At 47.6% G+C, this 25,372-nt stretch overlaps 2 protein-coding genes across 2 annotated transcripts in view; both read left to right on the top strand.

Annotated features, from left to right (window-relative positions):
* EDC4 (enhancer of mRNA decapping 4) overlaps positions 1 to 13,718 on the top strand; it is an 18,822-nt gene extending 5,104 nt beyond the window's left edge. The window contains exons 3-29 of the mRNA XM_044660574.1: positions 585 to 696; positions 1,188 to 1,287; positions 1,838 to 2,027; positions 2,334 to 2,481; positions 3,076 to 3,180; positions 4,312 to 4,421; positions 4,606 to 4,689; positions 4,916 to 5,011; positions 5,135 to 5,237; positions 5,400 to 5,580; positions 5,710 to 5,782; positions 5,907 to 5,998; positions 6,120 to 6,316; positions 6,471 to 6,559; positions 6,660 to 6,813; positions 6,897 to 7,330; positions 7,675 to 7,776; positions 8,006 to 8,158; positions 8,309 to 8,345; positions 8,571 to 8,748; positions 9,105 to 9,260; positions 9,427 to 9,542; positions 9,681 to 9,846; positions 10,006 to 10,192; positions 12,113 to 12,332; positions 12,598 to 12,761; positions 13,056 to 13,718. Coding sequence (XP_044516509.1) covers positions 585 to 696; positions 1,188 to 1,287; positions 1,838 to 2,027; positions 2,334 to 2,481; positions 3,076 to 3,180; positions 4,312 to 4,421; positions 4,606 to 4,689; positions 4,916 to 5,011; positions 5,135 to 5,237; positions 5,400 to 5,580; positions 5,710 to 5,782; positions 5,907 to 5,998; positions 6,120 to 6,316; positions 6,471 to 6,559; positions 6,660 to 6,813; positions 6,897 to 7,330; positions 7,675 to 7,776; positions 8,006 to 8,158; positions 8,309 to 8,345; positions 8,571 to 8,748; positions 9,105 to 9,260; positions 9,427 to 9,542; positions 9,681 to 9,846; positions 10,006 to 10,192; positions 12,113 to 12,332; positions 12,598 to 12,761; positions 13,056 to 13,248 — 3,940 coding nt within the window. The 3' untranslated portion in view covers positions 13,249 to 13,718. The remainder of the gene's footprint in view (positions 1 to 584; positions 697 to 1,187; positions 1,288 to 1,837; positions 2,028 to 2,333; positions 2,482 to 3,075; positions 3,181 to 4,311; positions 4,422 to 4,605; positions 4,690 to 4,915; positions 5,012 to 5,134; positions 5,238 to 5,399; positions 5,581 to 5,709; positions 5,783 to 5,906; positions 5,999 to 6,119; positions 6,317 to 6,470; positions 6,560 to 6,659; positions 6,814 to 6,896; positions 7,331 to 7,674; positions 7,777 to 8,005; positions 8,159 to 8,308; positions 8,346 to 8,570; positions 8,749 to 9,104; positions 9,261 to 9,426; positions 9,543 to 9,680; positions 9,847 to 10,005; positions 10,193 to 12,112; positions 12,333 to 12,597; positions 12,762 to 13,055) is intronic.
* Positions 13,719 to 14,714: 996 nt separating this feature from the next.
* Positions 14,715 to 18,860, top strand: NRN1L (neuritin 1 like). Its single transcript, XM_044660573.1, has 3 exons — positions 14,715 to 14,790; positions 17,156 to 17,324; positions 17,976 to 18,860. The coding sequence occupies exons 1-3, from the start codon at positions 14,715 to 14,717 to the stop codon at positions 18,274 to 18,276; spliced, it is 546 nt and encodes a 181-aa protein (XP_044516508.1). The 3' UTR covers positions 18,277 to 18,860.
* Positions 18,861 to 25,372: the final 6,512 nt, after the last annotated feature.

Below are 25,372 nucleotides of genomic sequence, written 5' to 3'. Positions count from 1 at the left end.
ACTACATCTGCTAAAGAAACTGCAACCTAAAGTAGGGGCAGCTGGGCTAGCTCAGTGGATTGAGAGCCGGGCCTAGAGACGAGGTTCAAATCCAGGCTCAGACACTTCCCAGCTGGGTGACCCTGAGCGACCCATTGCCTACTGGTTGTGGCCCTATGCTCCTAGAATGGAGTCCCAGGATAAAAATATATATATATATATATATATATATATATAACAAAATACTGCAAAAGTAGAAGTTAAGGGCATTGTTTCTAGCTCATAGTTGCTGCTCTGTAATTAATTGTGTTGCTCAATTCCATACCCCTGTGTTCTTGTCTGTAAAATGAGGGTGGTGGGATGAATCTAAGACACACTGAGTAATGAAGAATAGGTAGGACAGTCTTTGAAGCCAGCCCAAGTGCAGCTGGTCCTGGAGGTGGGAGTAAAGCTATGAGGTAGATTAAATGGTTGGCCTGAGATGGAATATAAAGACTTCCTTTCCTTGGAGGAAGTCCTCAGCCTCCTGCACAAATGTCCCTGTACACTTTAGAGTTTGACTGAGACAGAGCTGTGGGGCCTCTCCTCTGTCTTTTCTTATCCAGCTGCCTTTCTGGAGATGACAGCTCAACTTGCATTGGGATTTCAGCAAAAGAGGTGGAAATAGTGGCTAGCAGTGACTCTAACATCTCAAGCAAGGCTCGAGGGAGCAACAAGGTATGGAATGAAGGCATTAAGGTCTAGAAGGGGTTTAGGGGGGTGTGGCTTCAGAGGCTGCTGGGCTAACTCCTATATGAACTGCTGTGATGGTACATCAGTATGTCTTTTCCACCCTTACCAGTTTTTCCATCTTCTCTGAGGGGCCTTTTCTTGTTTTTCTCTTTTTTCTCCTCTAGTAGACAGTTACAAAAAGATGAGCATGCTTAGGATCTCAATTGTGGTGTCTCCTTTCCCTTCTGCAGGATTAAAAAGCCCTGTAGGGTTGTAGAAGGACCAAGGACTTACCAAGACTTGGTTAACTTTTGTCCCCTCCATCCTTCCTCTGATCTCCTGGACTTGTTGGGAACCTGTAGGCCATTTGTAGCTGGGGGGAGACAGGCAAGAGGAGTGAAACAAAGGTTGGAGCCTGGGAAGGCTACTATTTTCCTTATGGAGATAAAGGAGCAGGTATGACTGAGACCTAGGACCTTCTTCATTCTTGACCTTAGGTAAAAATCCAGCCAGTGGCCAAATATGACTGGGAACAGAAATACTATTACGGCAACCTGATCGCTGTGTCTAATTCCTTCTTGGCATATGCCATCCGAGGTGAGCTGCCACCCCTTGGGACCAGAGGCTTCCTTAGCAAGAACTTTTCCCCAACCCTCTCATAGCCAGGTCCTCCCAGGGTCTGGTAGCAGTAAGGCAGGACACTTGGACTCTCTTCTTAGGCCCAAAGCCCCTTCTGAGTCCTTGATTTCCCCTGCCTGGGAAGTAAGGCTATTACTTGCCCTAGGAATATTCTGAATATGAGGAAAGTGCTTGACTGCTGGAAGCACCCCGAGTTCTGTTCACCCATCTCAGTGGTGACCTTTTAGGACACAGTGGAGGAATTGTCTGGGATAGCAGGCTTTTGCCAGATCACAGCTGGGGTGGGGGAACATTGTTGTGTGGGCAGACTAGAGCCCTGTTGTTAGGAAAGAGGAAAGGGGCTCTTCATAAGACTATGTGGGGTATTTGCTGGGGACTTGGAGAGTCAGAAGTTAGATGGAATGATTTTGAGATTGGGTTGTGATTGGTGCCATTCATCTTTGGGCCCTGTGCTGAGGGAAGGTGCTTGTGGGGCCTGGCCAGCAGTCATGAGCTCTGGTGTCTGTAGGTGCCAGCAATGGCTCAGCCATGGTGCGGGTGATCAGTGTCAGCACAGCAGAACGCACACTGCTGAAGGGCTTCACAGGAAGCGTGGCCGACTTAGCCTTCGCTCACCTCAACTCCCCCCAGTTGGCCTGCCTGGATGAATCTGGCAGCCTTTTTGTGTGGCGCCTGGCCATGGAGAACAACAAGATTCAGTATCCTTCCTTGAGTGGGTTGGGGTCTGCTCGGGACTTGGTATCTCTTGATTGCTAAGGGAGCAAGGACTGGGGGTGCTTGGCAAAGTGGAAGGCCCTGTTACTTTCACTTAATCCACTTTTGCTCCCTGGGGAGCTCCTACCCTTCTGAGTACCCTGCCTGCTGGGGCTTAGCTTTGGGGGCAATAGGAACAACCAGGGTCTCAGACCCTTTCAGAGATTTCCTGTGCTCTGAACTAGGGAAGGGGAAAGCCTGGAACCTGTACTCTGAGTTAGGAATCTGCCAGGACCTTAGCTTTGTTCCAGAGAGGAGATTGTGGTGAACATTAAACGTTCAGAGGGCACACCATTGAATCACTTCCGAAGGATCATCTGGTGTCCATATATCCCAGAGGAGAATGAGGAAAGCAGTGAGGAGGGCAGCCAGACTCTGGCCCTGCTGCATGAGGACAGGGTAAGGGACAAGACCTGGAGGGACCCCAGAGGCCAGCTGGAGTAGGGGGAGGTTGGGGAGAGGGAGAGAAAAGGCTTGCTGACCGCAGCAGCCTCTTTCAGGGGTTCCCAGTAGCCAAGCACCTTTAATTGCCTATTTCCAACTTTGGTTTAGTTATCAGGAAACTGGGATGATAGAATTAGCCTTTTATTTTTGCTGCTGGATTTGAGGACTTGCTTGTTTCAGTGACCATAATTTTTCTTGTTTTTACCCTCTCACTTCAAAGCTAGAGAGAACCAGTATACCTCTTCCTCTACATTACTCTCTCCCATCACTCTCTCTCCCATCTCTTTCTCTCTTTCCCATATCTCTTTCTCTGTCTCCCTCCCTCTCCCATTTCTCTCTCCCTCTCCCATCTCCCAACCTCTCCCCAATCTCTCCCTCCTTCATCTCTCATATCTCAAAGTATCATGTCTCTCCTTTTCTCCTCTTTCTTATATCAGGCTGAGAGCCTTAGAGTTATCTGAAACAACCTATAGGATGTTCTGATTCCTGGCTTTTGGCCTTGAAGCTTTCTATTTGTCTGAGGACTCATCTTATTCTTCCTTTTCTTAGGCTGAGGTGTGGGACCTGGACATTCTCCGAGCCAACAATAGCTCCTGGCCTGTGGATGTCAGCCATGTCAAAGAAGGCTTCATAGTGGTTAAGGGCCATAGCACGGTGAGAACTCCAGACCCTTTTCCATTAGAAGCCTCTTTTCATGGAACCTGTGTGGTGCTTTTGGTCAGGGCTGTCTCTGCCATCTCTATTCAGGATTAGACCAGCAAACCCAGACATTAGGAATTTGGCCCAGAAATGTTCATCTCTCAACCAACCAGGTAGTTTTAGAATCCTAGATTTTGTGAGGCCATGTAGTATGACTTGTATCTACAGAGCAGTCTATTCTATCAGGTCAGCAAACATGACCTTTTTGCCATGTATCAGATGTACTTTGTAGTAAGAATAAAAAACAAGGGAACTGGTAGAATGGAGCTACTCTCAGTGGTCTTTCTGAAATGAGACTAATCCCCAGGACTCACTATCTATAGGTGGGCTGACCACAGCAATGTTCAAAAGAGCTTTTCCTCTCTGGATGGTGCTAGCTAGTTCTTTGGACTTGGGATCCTCCCAAGCTCACCCACCCCTTCCTGAAACTAACCTAATTTTTTTTCCCCCTAAGAACTGTTGCCTGACCATTCCCTTATATCTGTGTGATTGATTCCTAAAACCCAACTGTGGTCTTTTCCGAGCATCCCTTTAAAATTTAATCTTATCTAAGTCAGCTCATTGTTAAGGCCTACAGAAGTTGGTTTGGACCCTGATTCTGGCATCCAGGGTTTGAACTGTAGTATTTTTCCTTTGGTAAATTTGATAGTTATGCCTTCATATGTTATTGAAGTTATTAATAAAAGTATTGAGTTTTAAACCTTATGGCCTCTTACAAGGGGCACTCTTTGAAAACAATCTACCTCTTAAGAATAAAATGTTCTTAAGGAGAATATGAAGATGATGCCTTACTCAGGAAGAAACTGAGATTTCCTTTAATCTCCCTAATTATTCATCCCATCCATAGATATTCTTCTCTAAGAATTTGCCATTGGGTATGCATACACATCTATGTGTTTGTATGTCCAGATTCTACCCTATCAAATCATCCATAAAATAGACATTTTTCATCTATGTTCTAATGTAGCCTAATGCTGTGTGCCCGGGATGTTACTGAATCCATGTTGATGAGAACTGTTGGTTTTCCCCTTTTCTTCTTGGTCCCTGGGGTTGGATGGTGAGTGGTTGGGTCATTTTTCCTCCTAGTGCCTGAGTGAAGGAGCTCTCTCTCCTGATGGGACTGTTCTAGCCACTGCAAGTCACGATGGCTTTGTCAAGTTCTGGCAGATCTATATAGAGGGCCAAGATGAGCCAAGGTAAGGCGAGTTGGCGGGATGGAGGTGGATCTAGGGACTGGCTTGTTGTTTTGGTATGGAAGTATAATCAGGCTGGGGACTGAGTTTGGCAGAGACAGGATTAATGGAGTCTAGAAAGTAGGATCTCTGTAACTCCAGTGACAGTTTGTGTACCTGGACAATCTTCACACAATTTTCATTGCAGGTGTCTCCATGAATGGAAGCCTCATGATGGCAGGCCCCTCTCCTGCCTTCTGTTCTGTGACAACCACAAGAAACAAGACCCTGAGTGAGCCTGCTCCCTCCCTCTTCCTTTACTTTTGGGCCCTCCAGAAGATTTAGGCCAGGAATATTGAGGGTGGCAGAAAGGACCTGGGAACTTTGGGGGAACACCATGGAGCGAAGGATAGGGTGATATTGCCAGTGGAGAAGGGAGGGTGGGTAATGGCAAATAAGGCCCCAAGAGCCCATGCCCACTCCCCCACTCCACCCCCAAGCTCCTCCTTGTTTCGCAGAGTCCCCTTCTGGAGGTTCCTCATCACAGGAGCTGACCAAAACCGGGAACTAAAGATGTGGTGTACAGTATCATGGACCTGTTTGCAGACCATTCGGTGAGTGGAGGTGGGGAAGTGGGGCTTGAAAGGTTGAGCAGATTTGGAGGCTATGGGCCTTGACCCCCACTCTTGGATGGAGGCCCATTTGCACTAATGCTTCTCTCCTCTGTATCCCCTTAGCTTTTGTCCAGATATATTTAGTTCAGTGAGTGTGCCTCCCAGCCTCAAGGCCTGTCTGGACCTTTCAGCTGAATACCTTATCCTCAGTGATGTGCAGAGAAAGGTAGGCCTTAGGTGAAGAAATTAGGAGTTATCCAGGAGTTGGATGGCAGTGAGATGTGACTTCCTGATGAAGATCTTTCTCTCTGGAATGAGATCTGAGGGAAGGTCTTGGTTCTCCAGATAATCTGATAGTCTGAGCCGGCTCTTTGGGTACTGTGTATAGGTGCTGTATGTGATGGAACTGCTGCAAAACCAGGAAGAAGGCAGGGCTTACTTTAGTTCCATTTCCGAGTTCCTGCTTACCCACCCTGTGCTGAGCTTTGGAATTCAGGTCGTGAGCCGCTGCCGGCTTCGGCACACGGAGGTTCTCCCAGCTGAGGAGGAAGGGGACAGCTTGAGCACAGGTAAGTCTAATTTACCACCCCAGCCCCCAGCCCCCCAACCAAGCAAACTAGCTGCTCTGGCTCAGCTCTAGGAGCTAGAGAAATGGGAAGAAGATGACTATCCATCAAGTTATATCATTGTCTTTACAGAGGGCTCCCATGGTGCTGGCACAGTCGAGTCGGCAGCGGGTGTTCTTATCAAGCTCTTCTGTGTCCACACCAAGTAAGTACCTACCCCTAGAAACCTCTGGGCTAGTCTCAGCTGAGGGACTTGGAGCCCTACCCCCTAAGGAGCTCACCCTCAAAGGGCTACTCCTGGTGAGCAGCAAGGTCTTCTTCCTTGCCAGGGCCCTGCAGGATGTTCAGATTCGCTTCCAGCCCCAGCAGAGCCCTGATGTGGTGGCCCCACTCCCTTCCCATTCATCCCGGGAAGATTTTGGTGAGTGGTGGGGCTCATACTTCTTGTGGTAGGGCAAAAAGGGGAAGGGGTCCAGCTTCATTTTCTGTCTCTGTCTTTTTCTGAAAAGGACAGACCTCAGGGATGCTTTTTTCTCCCCTAGGATTTGGCGAGCACCTGCCAGAGTTGAACTCAGAAAGTCTGGCCTCTGGCCAGGGTTCTGGCCAGGGCTCTCAGCCTGACCTTCGACGAATAGCTGACCTGCCTGTCCCTTCCGACTTTCTCAGCTTGACTAATGAGGCCAAGCCCAAGCTCATGACTCCTGATGCCTTCATGACTCCAAGCGCCTCTCTGCAACAGGTATATCCCTGGGCAGGGGAGGGGCTAGTTCAGTGCTGCCTTCATTGTAAAGTCCAGAAAAGATGAATAAATTGTACTAAGTCACAGAATGCCAAGCCTTTCTGGGCTTTGGGACTCTCAAGCCAATTGTTCCGCCATCCTCATGTCTCCATAGATCACAGTGTCCCCAGGGAGCAGTGGGAGCTCTTTAACAACTGTGACAGCTTTGAATACCACCTCAGGCACAGATACAACCATGCCCAGGTGAGAGGAAGAATCCTAGAATTGGAAAGAGGCATAAAGGGTTGCAGAGTTAGGGGTTAGAGGACTTCTGTACAAGATCGGCCTTTTTCCCCTAATTCAGGCCACCTGAGGAGCTGACCCTGAGTCCCAAGCTGCAGCTAGACAGCAGTCTGACCCTGAGCAGCAGCAGTAGCAGCCTTCAGGCTAGTCCCCGCGGTCACAGCGTCCTCATCCCAGGCCTCTCTGATAAACTAGCTACTAAGGGGCCCAGCCAGGTGGGTTAGCAGGTTCTGGGAAGTGGAATGACTGGGGGTTAGGAGGGAGCTGGGCAGTGGTTAAGTGGGAGCTCTCTGGGCAGGTCCCACAAGGGAACCCATCACTGTCCCTGGAGCTGCAGGAGGTAGAGCCCCTGGTGGTGCCACAGGCCTCTCCGACCCGGGCCCGCTCCCCCGACGTCATCTCCTCAGCCTCCACAGCCCTATCCCAGGACATCCCTGAGATTGCCTCAGAGGCTCTATCCCGAGGCTTTGGCACCACTGCTCCTGAGGGCCTTGAGCCTGACAGCATGGCATCTGCTGCCTCGGCCCTCCACCTGCTATCCCCCCGGCCCCGGCCTGGCCCTGAGCATGGCCCCCAGCACAGTCTGGATGGGAGTACTGGGGAGGGGGAGAGGCGGAGTACACCTTCCCTACTGGAGACGGCGCTGAGCCAGGAGACTGGTGCTTCTGACAGTAAGGCCTGGCCTGCTGCACCTGATATCACCCGGGAAACCCGCAACAGCCTGGCTGACAGGTAAAGGCCAAGGTGGAGTGGGCTACCCCTCTCTACCTCACTCTTCCTGTTCTTTCTCTTCTTCTTAGCTCTAGTCTCTGCCTTTACTAGTTTCTGGGATTACAGTCTTAGTCATGCTGTTCTTGAACAGTCATGGCAGGCAGCACTCATACCCTTGGCACTTCTTCCCCACACTGCCACCAGTACAAATATGAAAACTTCACAGCCCTAGGAAGGTGGGGTGGGGGGCTTCTGTCCTGTATCTCCTTGTTCCCCTAGCACAGGATCTTGTGAATGGGTGTGGGAATGGTCCTTTGTTCTCTGGCCTTTCTCATCATCTCCCTCACCCTCAAAATTATACACAGTCCCAGGGATGATGTTCAGGAGAAACACAAGGGCTCTTCCTACCACCGGCACGCCTACCATCTGCTACAACAGGATAGTCAGGATGCCAGCGCTGAGCAGAGGTGCTCCACCCCCAACCCCTCCACTGCTCCAACCACCCAGGAATCCCCCCTTCTCCATCCCATCCATATCAGCCTAATTCAGGGCTTCAGTGCTGGGTCCTGAGCCCCAAATCTCCTTGTTTGGCAAGTGTCCTGACCATCCCTATCTTGTCCATGGGGGCCATTGGGTGGAGTGGGCAGGGAGGTATAAATGTGAGTAGGTGTTCACTGCCTTCTCCCACCCCAACAGTGACCATGATGATGAGGTGGCCAGCTTGGCCTCAACCTCAGGGGGCTTCGTTGCCAAAGCAACGGCCCCACGACTGCCAGTGAAGGACTGGAAAACCAAGGGGTCTCCCAGGGCCTCACCCAAGCTGAAGAGAAAGGGCAAGAAGGATGATGGGTAGGTGGAGCCATAGGGCAGCAGGTAGGGCCCTGAGGGGATCAAAAATCCTGTCCTATTCCCGTGGCCTCTTGTTTTTCCTACTTTTCCCACCCTTTTCCTGTAAGGTCCCACGCCATCAAATCTCATTAGATTCTTTTCTTGTTGCAGAGACTTGTCCCAGGGTCCCCGACTGGTAGAACACCAGGTGAGCTCAAAGTTCTCCCTCTTACTAGACTCTTTTCTCCTTCCCTTCATAACTAGATAGCCCCTCAAGCCAAGACTCTTCTCTCCCCTCTGGCAAGTCTTGAAAGGCTGTCTTTCAAGCAAGCAGGGCTCTGTTTTGAGACATCCTAGGTCTTGCCTGAGGTGGAGCAGTCAGGAGAGGGCATGGTGCCCTCAACCCAGAGTGATATGCATGTCCCTATGCCAGGCAGCAGAACCCCCTGAAGAATGGCTGGCTGTGGTTCGAGGACAGCAGCGGGAGCTTGCCGAGCTCCGACAGAGTCATGCAGAGCTACTACAGCGGCTAACAGACCAGCTGGACTCAGTGCAGAGCTCAATCATGGGCCATGTGGAGAGAGTTCTGGAGTCTCGACAAGAACATGAGCGTATCCTTGAGGGCAGTGTGAGGGGGCCTGGCTACAGACCCCCAGGGCCAGCTCAGGGTGTCTGTTAAGAATTGCTAGCATTGTCATAGCAAAGAAAGAGCTCTGGAGATTTAGCTGTGAGTACTAGCTGTGATACTCAGGCCAAGTCTTTTTGATTTGGAGCCTCAGTACTCCTCCTTTGTAAAAGGGGAATCATAATCTTTGTGTTTTATAGAGCCCAAGGTTATTTGGGGAATGTCCAAGGGCCCAGAGCTCATGTGGGCTTCTTCTAGTCTTTGCTAGAAGCAGGTGGAGGGATAGTGGTAGAAGTTCCTTGACCTACTTGGGCCTGCAGATTTCCTTAGCCAGCAATTCAGAGAGACGGTTAGAGCGGGCCCTGGCTGAGGGGCAGCAGCGTAGTGGGCAGCTGCAGGAACACTTGTCACAGCAGTTGTCCCAGGCCTTGTCCTCAGCTGTAGCAGGCCGACTGGAGCGCACAGTTAGAGAAGAGATGAAGAAAACGGTTCCCCAGTGTGAGTAAAATTATATTTGTGAGCATAATGTGGGAGGTACAGTAGCAAAAGAATTTAGCAACCCTGGGGCCCCTTCTTTTCTTATCCAACCTACCAATTCAGTCCATTGTCCCTAGGAAAGAATCTCAGCCTAAACCATCCCTTTATTATTTCTACTCTGGCATAGGTGTTTCCAAAAGCTTGGAGCCAGTGACAAACCAGCTGAGTGGTACTGTGGCAGCCAAATTGACAGCAGTGGAAGGCACCCTAAAGGAGAATGTCACCAAGCTGGTCAAGTCCAAGGTATGGAGCCTGTTTCAGGGAGTCTCAGATCTTTGAATATATCTACAGGTGGTGATAGGGGTGTTGTTTCCTCTGAAATGGAGGTGAGGGTTCTCATGGAATTCACATATTGGTGCTGTTTTCCATTATTTTCTTTAGAACCTGACCGACACGATTGCCCGTGCCACTACAGATACGCTTCAAGGGCCTATGCAGGCTGCCTACCGAGAGGCCTTCCAGAGCATTGTGCTGCCCACTTTTGAGAAGAGCTGCCAGGCCATGTTCCAGCAGATCAATGACAGCTTCAAGCTTGGTACCCAGGAATGTGAGTGATATTCTTATGCAGATCTTGGCCCTCTACACTGAGGGGAAGCTCCTTCCCTTCCTTATTTAGTTCCCCTCCCCCCCCTTTAGGAATTTGTCCTTAAAGTCTAGAGTCTCAGCAATAACTGAGCTCCCCCTCTTCTGCCCTCCCCAACTTCAGACCTGCAGCAGTTAGAGAACCACATGAAGAGTCGGAAGGCGAGAGAACAGGAAGCACGAGAGCCGGTGCTAGCTCAGCTTCGAGGACTGGTGGGCACCTTGCAGAGTGCCACAGAACAGATGGCAGCCACTGTGAGCAGCAGCGTGCGGGCTGAGGTCCAGCACCAACTCCACATTGCTGTGAGCAAGTGAGTTGGAGATAGGCGACCCCATGGAAAGAGAAGAGGGTTCTAACATTGCATTGTACAGTGGCCCACAGGCATGGCACAAGGAAAGGATTCTTTTCTTTTGCTAATAGAGATGGGCTTAAGGTTGAGGAACCCCAAAGAAGAAGTGCAATGATTTGCCCACATTCACACAGCTAGTTGGCAGGGCCTGGACATCAGGGGTGGAGCCAACCCAGGGGGTCTGTTGTCTAGGATAGGAAGTCATTTACATTTGTTCATCTCCCAGTTCAGTGGAAAAATAACTGGGTGATTTGGGACACTTGCTATCTCCCTTCTCTGGGAGGCAGTTGGTAGCATCATGGATCAAGAGGACTAGAGTTCAAGTCCATGCTCAGTTCCTTATAGTTGGATGACCCCGGGCAAATCTGTGTGCCTCAGTTCACTTAACTATGAAATGGGGAGATTAATAGCATTTGCCTTCCTGGGCTGTGAAGATCAAATGAGATATTTTTAAAGTGCTTATTAGCATAGAACCTAGTACATATATAGTAAATTAAACACTTCATAAATGCTCATTCCCTTTTCCTTACCTGTAAAATGGGATGTTTTGGCTAAATCTTTTTTAACTCTTATCTTTTTTCTCAATTAACAAGCATTTAATTTCTCTCCCTCCTCTGCCTCCAGTTTAAAAAAAAATTTCAAAAACCTAAAATACATTATGTCCATCTGGATATAAGGGTAAAAATTCATTTGACATTTAAAGACCCAATTGCTCCTCTGGAGCTTGTATGTTCAAGAACTATTAATCTGTATAATTAACTGGTTACTCATTTTTTAAAATAGACAAAACAAATCAGTACATTAACCATGTCCAAAAATGTGTATTTCTTTCTGCATCATGAATCTATCACCTCTCTAGCATAGTTCTTCAGGACCCTCAGGAATCGTGGGGAATCATTTCATTGACCAGAATAAGCCTTTGAAAGTTATTTGTCTTTATGATGTTTTTGTTACTTTTAAAATTCTTCTATTCATTCCATTCTGCATCAGTTCATATGAGTCTTCCCCCTCTCCTTTGAAACCATGCCCTTAACTTGTTCAGCCATTCTCTCAAATGATGGGCATCCCCCTCAGTTTCCAATGTTTTTGTCACTGCAAAAAGGACTACTTAAAAATATTTCTCTGCATATAGGTACTTTTCCTCTTTCTTCAATATTTCTGGGATAGAGGATATATGCATGGTTTAGTAACTTTTTGTCAATATTACCTTCATTAATGTTCCTGTTTTCCATACAATTCCACCAATCATATTCCTTTTTTGTTGCAAGTCATCTTTGACAATTTCATTAGTCTGAGGTACAATCTCACAGTTGCTTTAATTTGCATTCTTCTAGTTAGTAGTAATCTGGAGCAGTTTTTCATTTTGTTGTTAATTTAGATTTCTTCCTCTGAAAACATTTTATATTATTTTATGTAAACAGTAACTTTTATCAATTGAAGAAGGGCTCTTATTCTTAAATGTTAAATCAATTCCTTACACATCTTGGAAACAAGACTTTTCTCAGAGGATCATGTTGCAGAGATTTTTTTTCCTAGATAACTTTTCCTTCTAATTTTAGTTCCATTGGTTTTGTTTACATAAAAACTTTAATTTGATGCAAACAAAATTTGGACTAGATCAGTGATGGGCAAACTTTTTAAAGAGGGGGCCAAAGGAAAGGAAATGCTCATCTGTTAGTCTGTTTCTAAGGCATCTCTTCCAAAGTTTCATTGTATTGTATCCTACTCATTGTATTTGTCAGATTAGGAATAATGTCGCATGACCAGATAGAACATTTCAGGGGGCTGCATCTGGCCCGCTATAGTTTGCCCATCACTGGACTAGATGATCTTATGTTATAAAAGAGCTGGGTCAGTGCTTCAGCCTTATTCCTCTTCTAGCATGCAGGAGTCAATCCTGTCCCAGGTGCAGCGCATCATAAAGGGGGAAGTAAGTCTGGCCATGAAGGAGCAACAGGCAGCAGTTACTTCTAGCATCATGCAGGCCATGCGTTCTGCTGCTGGCACACCCATCCCAGCTGCCCACCTCGACTGCCAGGCCCAGCAGGCACATATCTTGCAGATGTTGCAGCAGGGCCACCTCAACCAGGCTTTCCAACAGGTACCATAACCTAGCCAAATTCCTGGCTGAGCACTGTGCTGCCAGTCTGCCAGCAGGGGGAGCAGGAAGACCTGGGTTGAGCTCTCGGGGCTTTTCTTTCCTGGTCCAGCATCCTCTCCTGCCTCTTTCATCACCTCCCGGCTCTTGCTCATCTTCAAGTACCCCCTGACCCTTTTTTCCACTTCTGCCAATATTCTTTCCTCACATGTCTTCTCCCAAAGTTTTTCCCATCATCTCTTCTCACTAGCCCATCCTACCTCCTCAGGCCCTGACAGCAGCTGACCTAAACCTGGTGCTCTTTGTATGTGAGACTGTGGACCCCCAGCAGGTGTTTGGCCAGCCACCTTGTCCTCTGTCCCAGCCTGTCCTGCTCTCCCTCATCCAGCAGCTCTCCTCTGACCTGGGAACCCGCACGGAACTCAAATTCAGGTTAGTGTGGGCAGAGCAGATGAGGGTGGAGGTCAGGTCCCTCTTTGGGCACTGGCTCAGGAACAAAGTGAACCGGATTCCTTACCTCATCCCAGTAATCTGTAGCAAAGGTTGCCAGGTCTGTGGTCTCCTACACCCCTACCCTCAGTTTAGGGGACCTACAGCTCATAGAAGGTTATAATCCTCCCTTCCCCATTAGAGATTTATCTTCACAGAACATGGGATTCCAGAGGCTTGCACTGCCAGGGGACTTTGCCATACCTCTGAATGCCAGCATTTCTTTTTCACTCATAGCTACTTGGAGGAAGCCGTAATGCACCTGGACCACAGTGACCCTATCACCAGGGACCACATGGGCTCAGTCATGGCCCAGGTGCGGCAGAAGTTATTCCAGTTCTTACAGGCTGAGCCCCACAACTCTCTCTGCAAGGCTGCCAGGCGTCTCACCATCATGTTGCAGGGCCTGGCTGTCCCTGGTCTCAACTAGGTGGACACAGGCACCTTTGGCAAACCACCAGAGGAGGGAGGAGGGCTTGTGGTATCCACCATGATGACTCCAGGCCTTGAGAACCCGGTGAATACTGAGTTTCTTTGTCTGGAACTTGGTGATAAAGAAAAGTCCAAAGCCAGAACTCTGCCGCCCTCTCCTCTCCACTCTGCCAGAGGAGCTGAGAGCTGGTTGACCCTGACTTACCTTGGGGGTTCAGCTCTGGTGATGCCTGCAGAGCTGAAGGGGTCTCCCTGCTGTTCCCTCAGGTTGGCTCCTCTGGCAGAAGGGGCTCTATGGCTTCCAGCTCTGGGAGGTTGGGGAATCCAGGCTCCATCGGCTAGGGAGCATGTTTCCAGAATCAACTATTATAACTTGAGTTGAATTTTACATGTTCCTTTTTACCTCCCATTTGGATCTTTCTGTTTTTGAGAAACATTGAAAATACATTCAATTAAATGCTTTTTAGATAAAACCCTCTGCTAGGGTGTCTGTGTTTCTCTCCCTGCTATGCTTTAGCCAGGCTGTTTCCTGAGGTGGGCAGGCCCTGAGGGAGTTCCCTTCCCTCCTCCTGCTGGAAGCTCAGAGGGGGAGAGGGGGAGAGGGCCATGTCCTGGACTCCAGCAGGACTTCAGGTCCCAGCCACGTGCCTCTCACTCTTGGGCCTTTTTCTTTCTTGGCTTTGTGCAGACCGGGTCCCCCCCATCCCTCTACTCCAGCTGGAGCAGTTGGAACATTAGTGCACTTAATGGGGAATGTTTAGAAGGCATCACCCAGGCCTTCTGAGGTGGGAGCCAACCTCTGGCACCTAGCACCTGCCAGTTAGCAGTGGGTAGAGCCCAGAACCCCATGGCTCCATTTTCCATCCCACTGGGGCAAGCAGCCCCTGCGGCCAATCCCCAGATGAGCTGCTGGCACTTAATGGAGGGCCGAGCTTTCCTGTGGGCCAGAGGGACTTGGGGCCTAGTGGAGGAAGAACAGCTTCGACCTCCTCTGGAGCCGGAGTCATGGACCTGGACATCTGCGCCTGCGGGGGAAGGGGGGGGGACAAATCGACAGTGACTTGCTGGCGGTGGGGCTGGGGGGCGGCTTTGATCTCCGTTGGGCTGGGGCCCCCCCAATTGACTTCTGAGACCGGGATGGGGCTGGAGCGGTCGCATGTTAACATCCCCCGGGGCGGTGCTGTGGACGCCTGGGTTCGAAAGTGGACTCCCTTGGGCAATCGAGTAGCGGAAGCAGAGAGCCAGAGGGATGGCGTGGGGGTGCAGAAGAAGCCTGGTAGAAGAGAGTGTGGAATGGGGAGATTCGGGGAGGAGCAGGAGGAGGCGGGGAGAGGCGGGGCTCGAGGCAGGCAGGGGCGGGGCCGTGGTGCTTCCCTAGCCCCAGCTCACCGGCTGGCACTCGCGCTCCGGAGCCTTTGGGACTGAGGTGGGAGCGGGCTCCCGGCACCGCCGTGGCCCGGGACAATGCGCTCCTGCTGCCGCCGCCGCCGCTGCTGCTGGAGACCACTCCCTTTCCCCGGATTTCTGCTCCTGCAGCTTTGTAAGTCCTGGGGAACCATGAGCCCGAGCACTGGGAAAGGGGTCCCCCTTTCCTTGTCCTCCGGTGCCAGACTTGTTCTTAGGGAGGAGGGGGACTCTGGGGGGTGTAGGAGGGACTGGGAGATATGAGAGGTCGGGGCACTCGCCACTCCCCAATCGCTTCCCTGCCCAGAAAATCTGATCCCGTCTTGGAAAGGAGTGCTGAACTGGAATTCAAACCCCAAACGTGCTACTGTGTGATGTCGGGCGAGTCACAACCTCTTTGGGTCTCAGTTTCCTCATCTGTAAAATGGGGGATCAGACTAGGTCTCTTTAATATCCAAATTTATGGTCCTATCATCTTGCATCCCGCAGACTTTGCCTTTAAAGGTCCTCGGTCCCTGCTCCACCCCCTCCCCGCCAAAGTTCAGGGCTCTCACTCAGACGACGGCTTTAAAAGGTGTGGAAGGGAAGAGGATCTAAGCTCCTGGATCTCCCTTTTGTCCTGACCTCATCCAGTTTTCAACAACTCCCATCACTCGCATGACCACTCTTCCTCTGTTCCCCAGACTAAAACCTGAATTGATCCCTAAGAATGGAGGAAGGTGCCGCTCTTCTCTTTCAGGAGAGGAACCTCTACTGGCCCCCAAGATCATTACGCAGACCCAAACGCACACCTCCTCCCCCAACTTTGACTGGCAATCTGGAGAGAGGAGGGTTGGGGGGGAGCATCGAAGCTTTGGGGACTGGATGCTGGCGTTGAAATAGAGATGGAGGAGTTGGTGCTCAGGGGTTATGGGTGTGGAGGGGGCGGGTTAAATAGTTTTTTTAAAATTCCTACCTTTTTGTTTTAACATCACCAAATATCCCTCTCCTCCCCGACCCCAGCTAGCCATCCTTTGTAAGGAGAGGATTCTGCAAAACTAATCAACAACGCATTAAAGGGCTCCACAGTATATGCAATGTTTTGGACCTCTAGTCTGCCACTACTGCAAAGTAGGGAGGGATTTTCTCATCTCTCCTCTGGAACCAAGCTTGGGAGGGAATACAGTTTTGTGGGGAACTGCACTCCCAGGCTTCTATCCATTGCTGACAACAGATGGATTGATGACCTTCCCCAGCTCAGCCCCCTCAGTGGCCTCAAAGAGTTGAGTAATGGTATTCCTGAGCAGGGTCAGGAATATATTCTAGAGTAGGAGTCTTAGAAAAAAGTATATAGGCAGCCTGTGCTCCACAGAACCTCAGTGGTTGCTTGGGGTGGAACTGGATGACCCCTTTTAAGAAATGCACTCAGTCCTTTCCCCACCCTAGCCCCTCTGGAGGAAGAGGGCAGAAAAGGAGTGAGGAGTTGATAAAGCTAGCCCTAGAGGAGGAGGACATTGGAGGAAGAAGGAGGCCTGGCCGAACCTGGACTAGGGCTCAAAATTAAGGTCTGTGGTCCTTTGTCGAAAATGCTGTCTTCTCTCTACTCCTGGACTTGGTGGTATCTTTTGCACACTCAAACTAGAAGGGGGATTGGTCACCTGCTTGGAGGTACTAGACCCACTCCTGGCCTGCTTCAACCCATTGCATGAGGACCTGAGGGTGGGAGGATTGTGATATGGAGATTTTGATTGCCTCTTTAGGCAGAAGCTATCCCAAGGCTCCCTCTGGGCCTCATAGACCATGTTCCTCTTAGTTACTTGGGGAAAGAACTCAGACTTAGTACAAGGAGCAGGAACAGATGTAAGAAGATGAAAGGAGGATGATTTGGTCCTGTTTTTTTGCCACCCTTCTCTCCCCATACAGGTGGGGAGACTCAAAGAAATGGCCTTCCCCCTCACTGTTCCAGGCAATTCTCAGTCCCATGGCCTTCCATGTAGGTTTTAGGGGCCTCTCCTGGAAGGCTGCCCCAGTTCCCTAGAATCTATTCTTCTGACATTCTTTTCCTTCAGATCTCAGATTTGATGCCTCTCTGACATTTCTAAGAACCATTCTCCCCAACTAAAAGTGATTTGCACCTAAATTTTTCTTAAAGCTTGTTGGATTTCTTCCTTGCCTCCACTAAACTCTGCTTATTTTGAGGGGTGTATGTGCTGCTGCACAGGGGTTCTTCCATTTCTTTGTCAGCCCCTTAAAAGAAGAGTCTGCTCAGTTTTATCTTCATACCAATCCCAGCACTCCTAGCACAGTGCATGCACATAGCAAATGATTAATAAATGTTGGTTGAATTGAAAGGGGGACTCAGGGGTTTGTGAAACTACTTCCCTAAGCAGGTCACCAGTGGCACTGCCACAGACTAGCTGAGCTGCTTCCCTTGGGTTCTGTTGCACTGGTAAACAGGGCTCCCTGGGGAGTGAAGGGTGTGCGCCCAGATTAATGCTTTTTTTCTTTCTCGTTCTGTGCAGTCCTGGCCCCTGGTCCTGGGACTGCTGCCACCTATAACAGATGTGATACTATGTACAAGGGCTTTGCTGACTGTCTAATGAGCCTTGGGAACAGTATGGCCCAGAGTGGGCAGTCGCAGCCTGACAAGGGGGCTGGCCTCACACCCCCGGAACTCGAATCTATCTGCAGGTGAGAGCCAAGGTCTTGGTCAAGTCTTTCACTACTATCAAATTAAAGAAACTGAGTCATGAAAAATGCAATAAACATTTTATTTGGATAGATCAGAGGACTCTGGAGTGGGATCCCTCATGTTTTGGATACAAGGAGAGAAACCCATTTTGCTTGAGTTAATACAGGGTTTATAAAGGGGAAAACCACGAAGCTTTGGGTAAGGAATGCAGAATGATGAAAATCTTTTGGTTGCAGATAGCACAGACTTGGGGGAGAATACAAAGGGTAGAGTAGCATCATGTTTTCTTGGAAACAGGGCACCAGTAGGCAAAGCAAAAAAGATTGGGGGTGGGAGTGGGGATTAAGAATCTAATCCACCAGCAAATTCTGAATGGACTAAAACTCTGAGGCCTTGAAAGGGCAGTAATATTGGGGTCACAAAAATCAGCTTCACACAGCTGACTCCATTTCTACCTCTATCCTATGTCATTTCATTCTCAGTGCTTCCCCCATTCCCAAGCCTCAACTGTTCCCAGGTGAGCTAACTCCTTCCCTGTCTGTGATTCTCAGCTTCTGTTTGTCACTCCTCCTTGTATAGAGTATAGTAACTGTCCCCTGCTCCAGCCCTTCTGGCAAGGCTCACTCCTGACTCTCCTTATCTCCTTCTAGGTCATGGGAAAACTTTCAGACCTGTGCCAGTGGGGTCCTGGCCAACTGCCCACAAGAGGCAACTGCCATCTGGGAGTCACTGCAGCAGGAATTCCGCAAGGTCCAATACCAGGGCAACCTACATGACCTGTGCAGCTCTCGGCCCTTTCCCCCAAGCAATGTTAGGGGTGCAGCCAGTGAGGAGACCAATCAGGAGACCTTGCAAGGGCCTTCTGCTCCTGCCTCCCCTGCTCCAGCCCCAGCCCCAGCATTGTTGGCTGCAGCACTGGCCCTCGCCTGCATCCTGGGGCCCTTGGCTTAGCCAACCAAAGAGAGAGCCTGACCCTCACAGCCCATCCCTAAGGAGAAGCTGGAGACTTACTCCAATTGAATCCAAAGACTGGATTAAACATCTATCATGTGCAAAGCACTGGGGCTAAAAAGACCAAATTCCCTTTCTTGAGTCCAGCCCTTCCTTTTCTCCACTTGGTTCTGGGTTCTCCTGGTCTAGAGGAGATTCCCATCTTCTCCTTGCCTTCCCAAATCCAAGGAAAAGGTATAAAAGAATAACTCCCAGGGCTCTTGGCACTCTCAAGGGAAAGAAAATCCTGGGGTCCCATATCCCTTTTCTCGGTGTCCACTTAGAGGGGAGAACAGGATTCCCCATGTTCTGTGGGGTTCCATAACCCCTCAGCTATGTTGGAGGGAGGCACTTACCAAGGGCAGCTCTGACTGGGACTCCAGCAGCAGGTTAGGGAGCTGCAGAGACCTCTCCAAATCGCGGGCTTGCCTTTCTATCCCCAGGCCCTGTTCTCCCATAATTCCTGCATCTATTTAGAGATCCCTGAGTTTCACAAGACCTCAGGACCCTTGTATGGGCACCGGATGCTGTCCCATGCTTCCCTCCCTCTGTTCAGTCTCTGTCTGTTCTGGTTTCATTAAAAAAAGATCTATATTTGTACTAAAGGTTGTTTCCTTCCAGTCCTAGCCTTAGAAACTGGCCCCTGATCTGGAGCATCTGGTCTATGACCTGTCTGGGGCATCTGTCTGACCCATACCTGGGGCTGCCTGGCTCAAAGATAAGTCTAGCTAAGGATGCCTGAGGTGTGCAGCTTTGACCACCTGCTGAGGGCACTTAGCTGCTCAGGGTGCCTATGGGCAGGACTCCAAGGAGATTAAAGTCCAGAGTTTAAGGGGAAAAAGAGAAAGACCTTGACTTCTAATGCCAGATCTATTACTTACTCCCTGTGAGAGCCCGATCGAAACACTGACCTGCTCTGTGCCCCATTTTCCTATCTATAAAATGAGGTCCCTTCTGCCTTGATCACCCGTCTTTGTGCCAGGTACTGTGGTAAAGAGAAGCAGAAGACATGACCCTACCATTGAGAGATCTGGCTAGAGTGGGGCAAGGAAGAGCAAGGAGGGTGCCAGTTATGGCCAGTTCTGAATTCAGCCCTATCCTGAGTGGGAAAAGACAAGAAAAACTGAAGACAAATTCCCTGTTAGGGATAGATAGGGGTGTGTCTGGGGCCTGCAGCTAGCTCCCCAGGGCTGGGACTGTGAACTCAGCATTTTCCACTGACAAACAGGAGTACCCCTGGGAACCTCCCTGGCTCATTTCGTGAATCCTTCCTTCCTTAGACCTAGCTAGGATGTACAAAGGCTTGGCTGAGCAGGATGGGGGAGGCTGTGCTCCTCATCCCCCCATGTGGAGTGGTCCAGGGTTGCTAAGGAAGGCAAGGGCTGTCCTGGAGGCAGCCGCCTCATGTGTGTGCTCTTTATTTCTCTCCAGAGCCAAGGTGGAAAAGGGGGGCTGGCTGTCTTCTGACATTAGATTCCCCTCTCTAAATTGCTTCCCTTTGCTGTTTGGGGAAAGCATGGGAGAAAGAGGGCAGGAATAACAGCTTAGGCTAAGGGAAAATGCTAATGAGGATGGGCCCACCTAGATCAATGCAATGAACAAAAGCTAATTATTTATCAATAGTCCATTAGCTGAGATGGTTTTTAAAGAACTGGCTTTCTGTGCTGGAGAAAGGAGTGGGCACTCTCTGGAGCCTCTATACTGGGGAAACACACACATACACACAACTCTGCTATGATCTGGGGTTCCTTTGGCCTCAGTACTGCAGCATCCTTGCTCCTGCTATCTGCTGAGCATCCCTGAAGGCTGGAGCTAACGTTCCTATGGACCTCCTTGCTTCTACTATAATTCTGAGGTCCAAGAAGCTGGTGAAGTGAAGGCTGTCTCCCCATTAAATGTTCTAATTGTGGTTACAACTTCTACGGGGTCCTCCTAGCCTACAAACCTCATAAACAATACTGGAGACAAGAATGCTGGCAGAAACCAGATATGGAATAGACTTTAGAGATGATCTAAGCTAAGTGGCATAGTGGATAGTGTGCCTAAAATTGAGTCAGGAAGACCTGAATTCAGATCCTGATGTAGACACTTACTAGTTGTGAGACCCTGAGTAAGTCACTTGATCTTTCTCAGCCTCAGTTTCCTCATCTGTAAAATTTTTTTTTCCCCTACTTCCCAAGATTGTTGTAAGAACTGAATGAGAGGACAGCTAAAAGGCACAACAGATGAAGTGCTAGGTTTGGAGTCAGGAAGATCTGAATTCAAAAGTTGGCTGTTTGTCCCTGGGCAAGTCACTTAGCCTTGTTTATCTAAAAAAAAAAATCAAATAAAATAATATATGTAAAGTGCCTTGCAAATCTTAAAGTACTCAATAAATACTAGCTATTATTATTTAGTCCTACATCTTCATTTTTAAAGATGAGGAAATTGAGCCCTAGAAACAATAAATGACTTATCCAAGGTGTCACTGGTAGTAAGTAGTAGAGTTAGGATTCACAATCAGGTCCTCTACCTTGAAATCCATCACCCTGGACTGCAACAGCCTAAGAGCTCCCTGACCCTAACACAGAACTCCTGTAAAGGGCCCTTATCTTGGTATGTTGGCTCCCACTTGAATCATATACACACCCATCCCAATTTCAATATGGTTTTATAGGAACCTGTTCTGTGAGGCTCTAAACTGCAGGGCCCTATCACTCAGAGCTGCTAGCCACACAAAGACCAGGAGAGTAGAGGCTTGGGTCATGGAGACTGAATTGATCGTATTCCTTTCTTTGTTGCCCATTTGATCAAATCTCAAGAAGGTTTAGGTTGAGATCTCTAACACTAACTCACTGATTTCTAGGGAAAACAAGCCATCTGATCTTGGAGCTAAGGACTTGTATGTCTGCTTGTACCCTGGAAACACTGGGTCCATGGAGGGAGGTGGGAAATCAGGTATTCTATGGAGGGAAGTTTTTTTTCTTGGTGGCAGACTAGGAGTCAGACCTGGTGATGTCCAGGGGATCTCCTGCTCTTACGTTTCAGGGTTGTCCAGAAGGTAGGTAGGTCTTCTTGGAGCTTTGGATTGTTCATTTGCATTTAATTTCTCTGGCTAAGAGAAAATACCCAAACAACTTTATTCAGGGAAGTAAATGTCTCTTCGTTCAAAGGAACATAAAAAATGACAATATGATATAATTAATTCAATAAAAAGGCAGAGCATGGTATAATGGGGAAAAGAGGGCCAGTGATACTAGGTTCAAATTTAGCTTTGCTAAATAATGACAATATGACTTTAAAGGCAGGTCACTTAGTCTCAGGGCCTCAGTTTCCTTCCACTTCTAAGCTGTAGAATATAGAATTGGAAGAAGCCTTTGAAGTTATCTAAACTAACCTCCTTATTCAATAGATGAAGCAACTGAAATTAAGTAACTCTTCTGAAGTCACACAGATATTCAGCTCCAGATCCAGGATTCTAACTCAGATTTGGCGCTTCTTCTTCCTTCCTTCCTCCCTCCCTCCCTCCCTTCCTTCATCCCTCCCTCCGTCCCTTCCTTCCTCCCTTCCTTCCTCCTTTCCTTCCTCCCTTCCTTCCTCCCTTCCCTCCTTCCCTCTTTCCCTCCCTTCCTCCCTTCCCTCCTTTCTCCCTTCCTTCCATTCCTCCTCCGCCCCTCCCCCCAAGATTACATGTTGGTACAATTTGCAATAATCATTTTCTGACATTTTGCGATTTTGGTTGATGCCATACTGCCTCTGGGTTTTATGATCAAGCTGAGGAATGGTGTAGGTGTAGGCTGAAGAGGTCTGTGAAGCTTCCATTACCAGAGAAGCAATTTAGACAGAAATGAAGATTGAGATTTGTGAGAAAGGAATGGGTCCTTATCCTTTTGTGCCTCTTTTCCTCCTTCCCTGGATCTAGAGCAGTTAGGGATAGGAGCAGGGGTGTGATGTAGAACTCCCTCAACCCTGATAAAGAGGCATGTGGAATTTTCAGCCAGTACTAGGCATTCTTATGAAGGAATTGGCCCTTTCCCTCCTTCCTACCCCCAAAGGATTTTGAAAATTAATGCTTTTTTAATAAAAACTTATGTCTTCTGAGAAAATTAAAGTAGTCTTATATTCCACAGAACCCTGAGGGGAAAACATAAAATCAATTTAATTTTAAAAGCATTGGGGGCAGGTAGGTGGCTCAGTGGATTGAAAGCAACACCTAGAAATGGGAGGTCATTCAAATCTGACCTCAGACATTTCCTAACTAGCTGACCCTGGGCAAGTCACTTAACCCTTACTGTCTGGTCCTTATTGCTCTCCTGCCTTGGAACCAATACACAGTATTGATTCTAAGATGGAATGAGTGTTATTAAAAATATTTTTAAAGCCTTTATTAAGCACTATGTTCAAGGCACTATGCTGAATGCTAGAGATTAAAAGTCTGTGTCCTCAAGTAGTTTACAGAGAAGTAAATGGTCCAAACCAACATTAAAAAAAACTGGCAATATGAAAGCACAAATGCATTAAAAAGGCAGGATAGTATAATGGGGAAAGAGGGGGTCAGATATTCCTGGAGATCATATGAAGAAAGCGGGGACATTTAGCTTGGAGCAGAGAAGACTTAGCAGGGGACAGGATAACTGTATTCAAGTATTTGAAGAGCTATCACGTACAGGAGGGTAAATTAGATTTGTTTTGCTTAATCTCAGAGGTCAGAAATAGTGATAATATGTGAAGGTCACAGAAAGGCAGATTTAGGGACAATGAAAGGAAAAATATTTTAACAATAATAGTTAACCCAAAATGGATTAGGGAAGTCATTGTTTCAAGAAGTATTGGGCACTGCATCCCATCCCTCAACTCCAGATGACTGATCATTTGGGATACTGTTAGAAAAAGGATTCTTGTTTCAGGAATGGTTTGGACCACAAGGACTGTGAGATCTTTTCCAGCTCTGTTTCTATGAATTTATATAATCAAATTAACATTCAAAACACCCACTATGGTCTAGGCATTGTACTATATGCTAAAGACAGAAATGAAACAGTCCCTGCCCTCAAGAAGATTACATTTTTAGGGAGCTACAACACATTTTTGTTGTTCAGTCAAATCTGACTCTTGTGATTCCATGGACCATACGGTTCATGGGGTTTTCTTGGCAAAGATACTGGAATGGTTTGCCATTTCCTGCTCCAGTGGATTAAGGCAGACAGAAGTTAAGTGATTTGACCAGGGTAACACAGCTAGTTAGTGTTTCTGGTCAGATTTAAACTCAGGTCTTCCTGACTCCAGGCTTAGTACAATAATCTATTTAGAGAAAAGTAAATGGAGGGCATATATTATGGGAAGTCATTAAGAGAAATTAGAATCTTGAATAGATATTTTTATCTGGACCCCATCAAAAGGTCAACCCAGCCCAGTAGAGCCACGTGTTGACCCCTCTGCTCTTATCAGAGTAAGTCTGGATTGGGTTATCTAAAATAAAAATCTGAGATTCCTCTTGTGAATCCTTGTCATGATTCACACTTTTTCTTAAAAAGCAATATAGCCTTACTAAAAAGCTTTGAGCTCTCAGCAAATCAGCAGTCAAGAGGTTAACATTCTTCCCCTTTGGTCAGGAATGCAGCTGCTTGGTAAGCTAAGGCTGAAACCTTAGCAGGGGCATTTTGCCCAGATTTAGAATAAACTGCTTGGTCTCAAAAGTAGTCAAGGCTGAAAAATTCAGGGGCTTCCCGTCCTACCAAAATATTCCCAGACTTGGCTTGGAGATAACAATATAGCTGAAAGTTTAGCATAGGTTCTTATCTACACCTTGAAGCTTCTAAGGCTTTTGTTTTGTCTATGGTAAAAATACAGCTCTGTGTAGTTGTGGGAAACTTTCCTTGTGCTTTTGGGTGAAAGGGATCTTTAACTTCATATATAATAAACCTGTGACTCCATTGTACTTCAGAGAACTTTGAGCTAATAAGCTGGGCTTCCAATCTGTTTCGCTCTTTACATCCGAAGACCACCCTAGGCCACTCAGAAAATCTCTGGTTATAGAGCAGGATCTCTATAACATATAGTATAGATAAATGGTTATTTGGTGTGGGTAGGACTAACAAATGGGGGAATCATGAAAGGGCATTTGAAGGAAGTGGCACTTGAGCTGAACTTTGAAGGGAGCTTAAAGTCTCAGGAGGTAAAGGGGTAGAGAAGGCATTGGGAAAGATTGGGTAAAGGCACAAAGGTGGGAGATTGTATGGAAAATGTTGAGCAGCAAGGAGCCCAGTTTGGTTTGGAGTGCAGAGTGGATGAACAAATAGGTCATCAGCTTAGAAAGATAGTCTGGAACCAGAGTGTAAAGGGCTTTGAATGGCATGAAGAGGAGTTTGTATTTTATTGTAAAGATATGGGGATCCAGCACAATTTCTTATTTGGCTTGAGGTGGGTTATTTGGTTGTTTTTTTCTGGAATATTTTATTTTTTATTATTTTAATCTTAAACCAGCAGCAAACTCATTCAAATACCCAAAAACAAACAATCAAAGATTGTACCGGAGATAGTAAATTTCTTTTGCAAAAGCTTTAAAAAACAAACAAACCTTACCTTTTGCTTTAGATTTGATGCTAAATATCAATTCCAAGTCAGAAGAGAGCTAAGGGCTAGGCAGTGGGGCTTAAGTGTCTTGCCCAGGGTCACACAGCTAGGAAGTATCAGATATCAGATTTGAACCTAGGTCCTCCTGACTTTCAGACCAGGCTTTCTATTCACTGAGTCCCCTTTTGCATAGCTTTAAAATTTTATTTATATTAACATTATATATCTATATTAATTCATATTAATTTATATGAATAGTATATATTTATATGAATATTATATAAATAATTTATAGTAATGTTAACAAGGTAGTAATAAAATTGTCCTGTTCCTCAGACTCTGTCTGACTTTTTTCTTTCCTCTGTATATTTACATTTTTATTATTTATTATTTTAATAACAAATTTCCATATGAGTTTTCAAAAGTTATATAATCCAAATTATCTCCCTCCTATTTTTTCCTCAACCCCTTCAGAGGTAAAGCAATTCAATCGGGTTATACATGT

Source organism: Gracilinanus agilis, chromosome 2, assembly GCF_016433145.1.
Source record: "Gracilinanus agilis isolate LMUSP501 chromosome 2, AgileGrace, whole genome shotgun sequence".
Lineage (NCBI taxonomy): Eukaryota > Metazoa > Chordata > Mammalia > Didelphimorphia > Didelphidae > Gracilinanus > Gracilinanus agilis.
The sequence above is the reverse complement of the archived record's forward strand: the minus strand, read 5'-3'. Positions and strand labels throughout refer to the sequence as shown.

What these genes read in the sequence shown, in the direction of transcription:
- NRN1L (XM_044660573.1), top strand. Translation starts at nt 14,715, where the DNA reads ATGCGCTCCTGCTGCCGCCGCCGCCGCTGCTGCTGGAGACCACTCCCT. An exon ending in ATTTCTGCTCCTGCAGCTTT is followed by an intron (nt 14,791 to 17,155) that starts GTAAGTCCTGGG and finishes CGTTCTGTGCAG; the next exon opens with TCCTGGCCCCTGGTCCTGGG. An exon ending in GAACTCGAATCTATCTGCAG is followed by an intron (nt 17,325 to 17,975) that starts GTGAGAGCCAAG and finishes ATCTCCTTCTAG; the next exon opens with GTCATGGGAAAACTTTCAGA.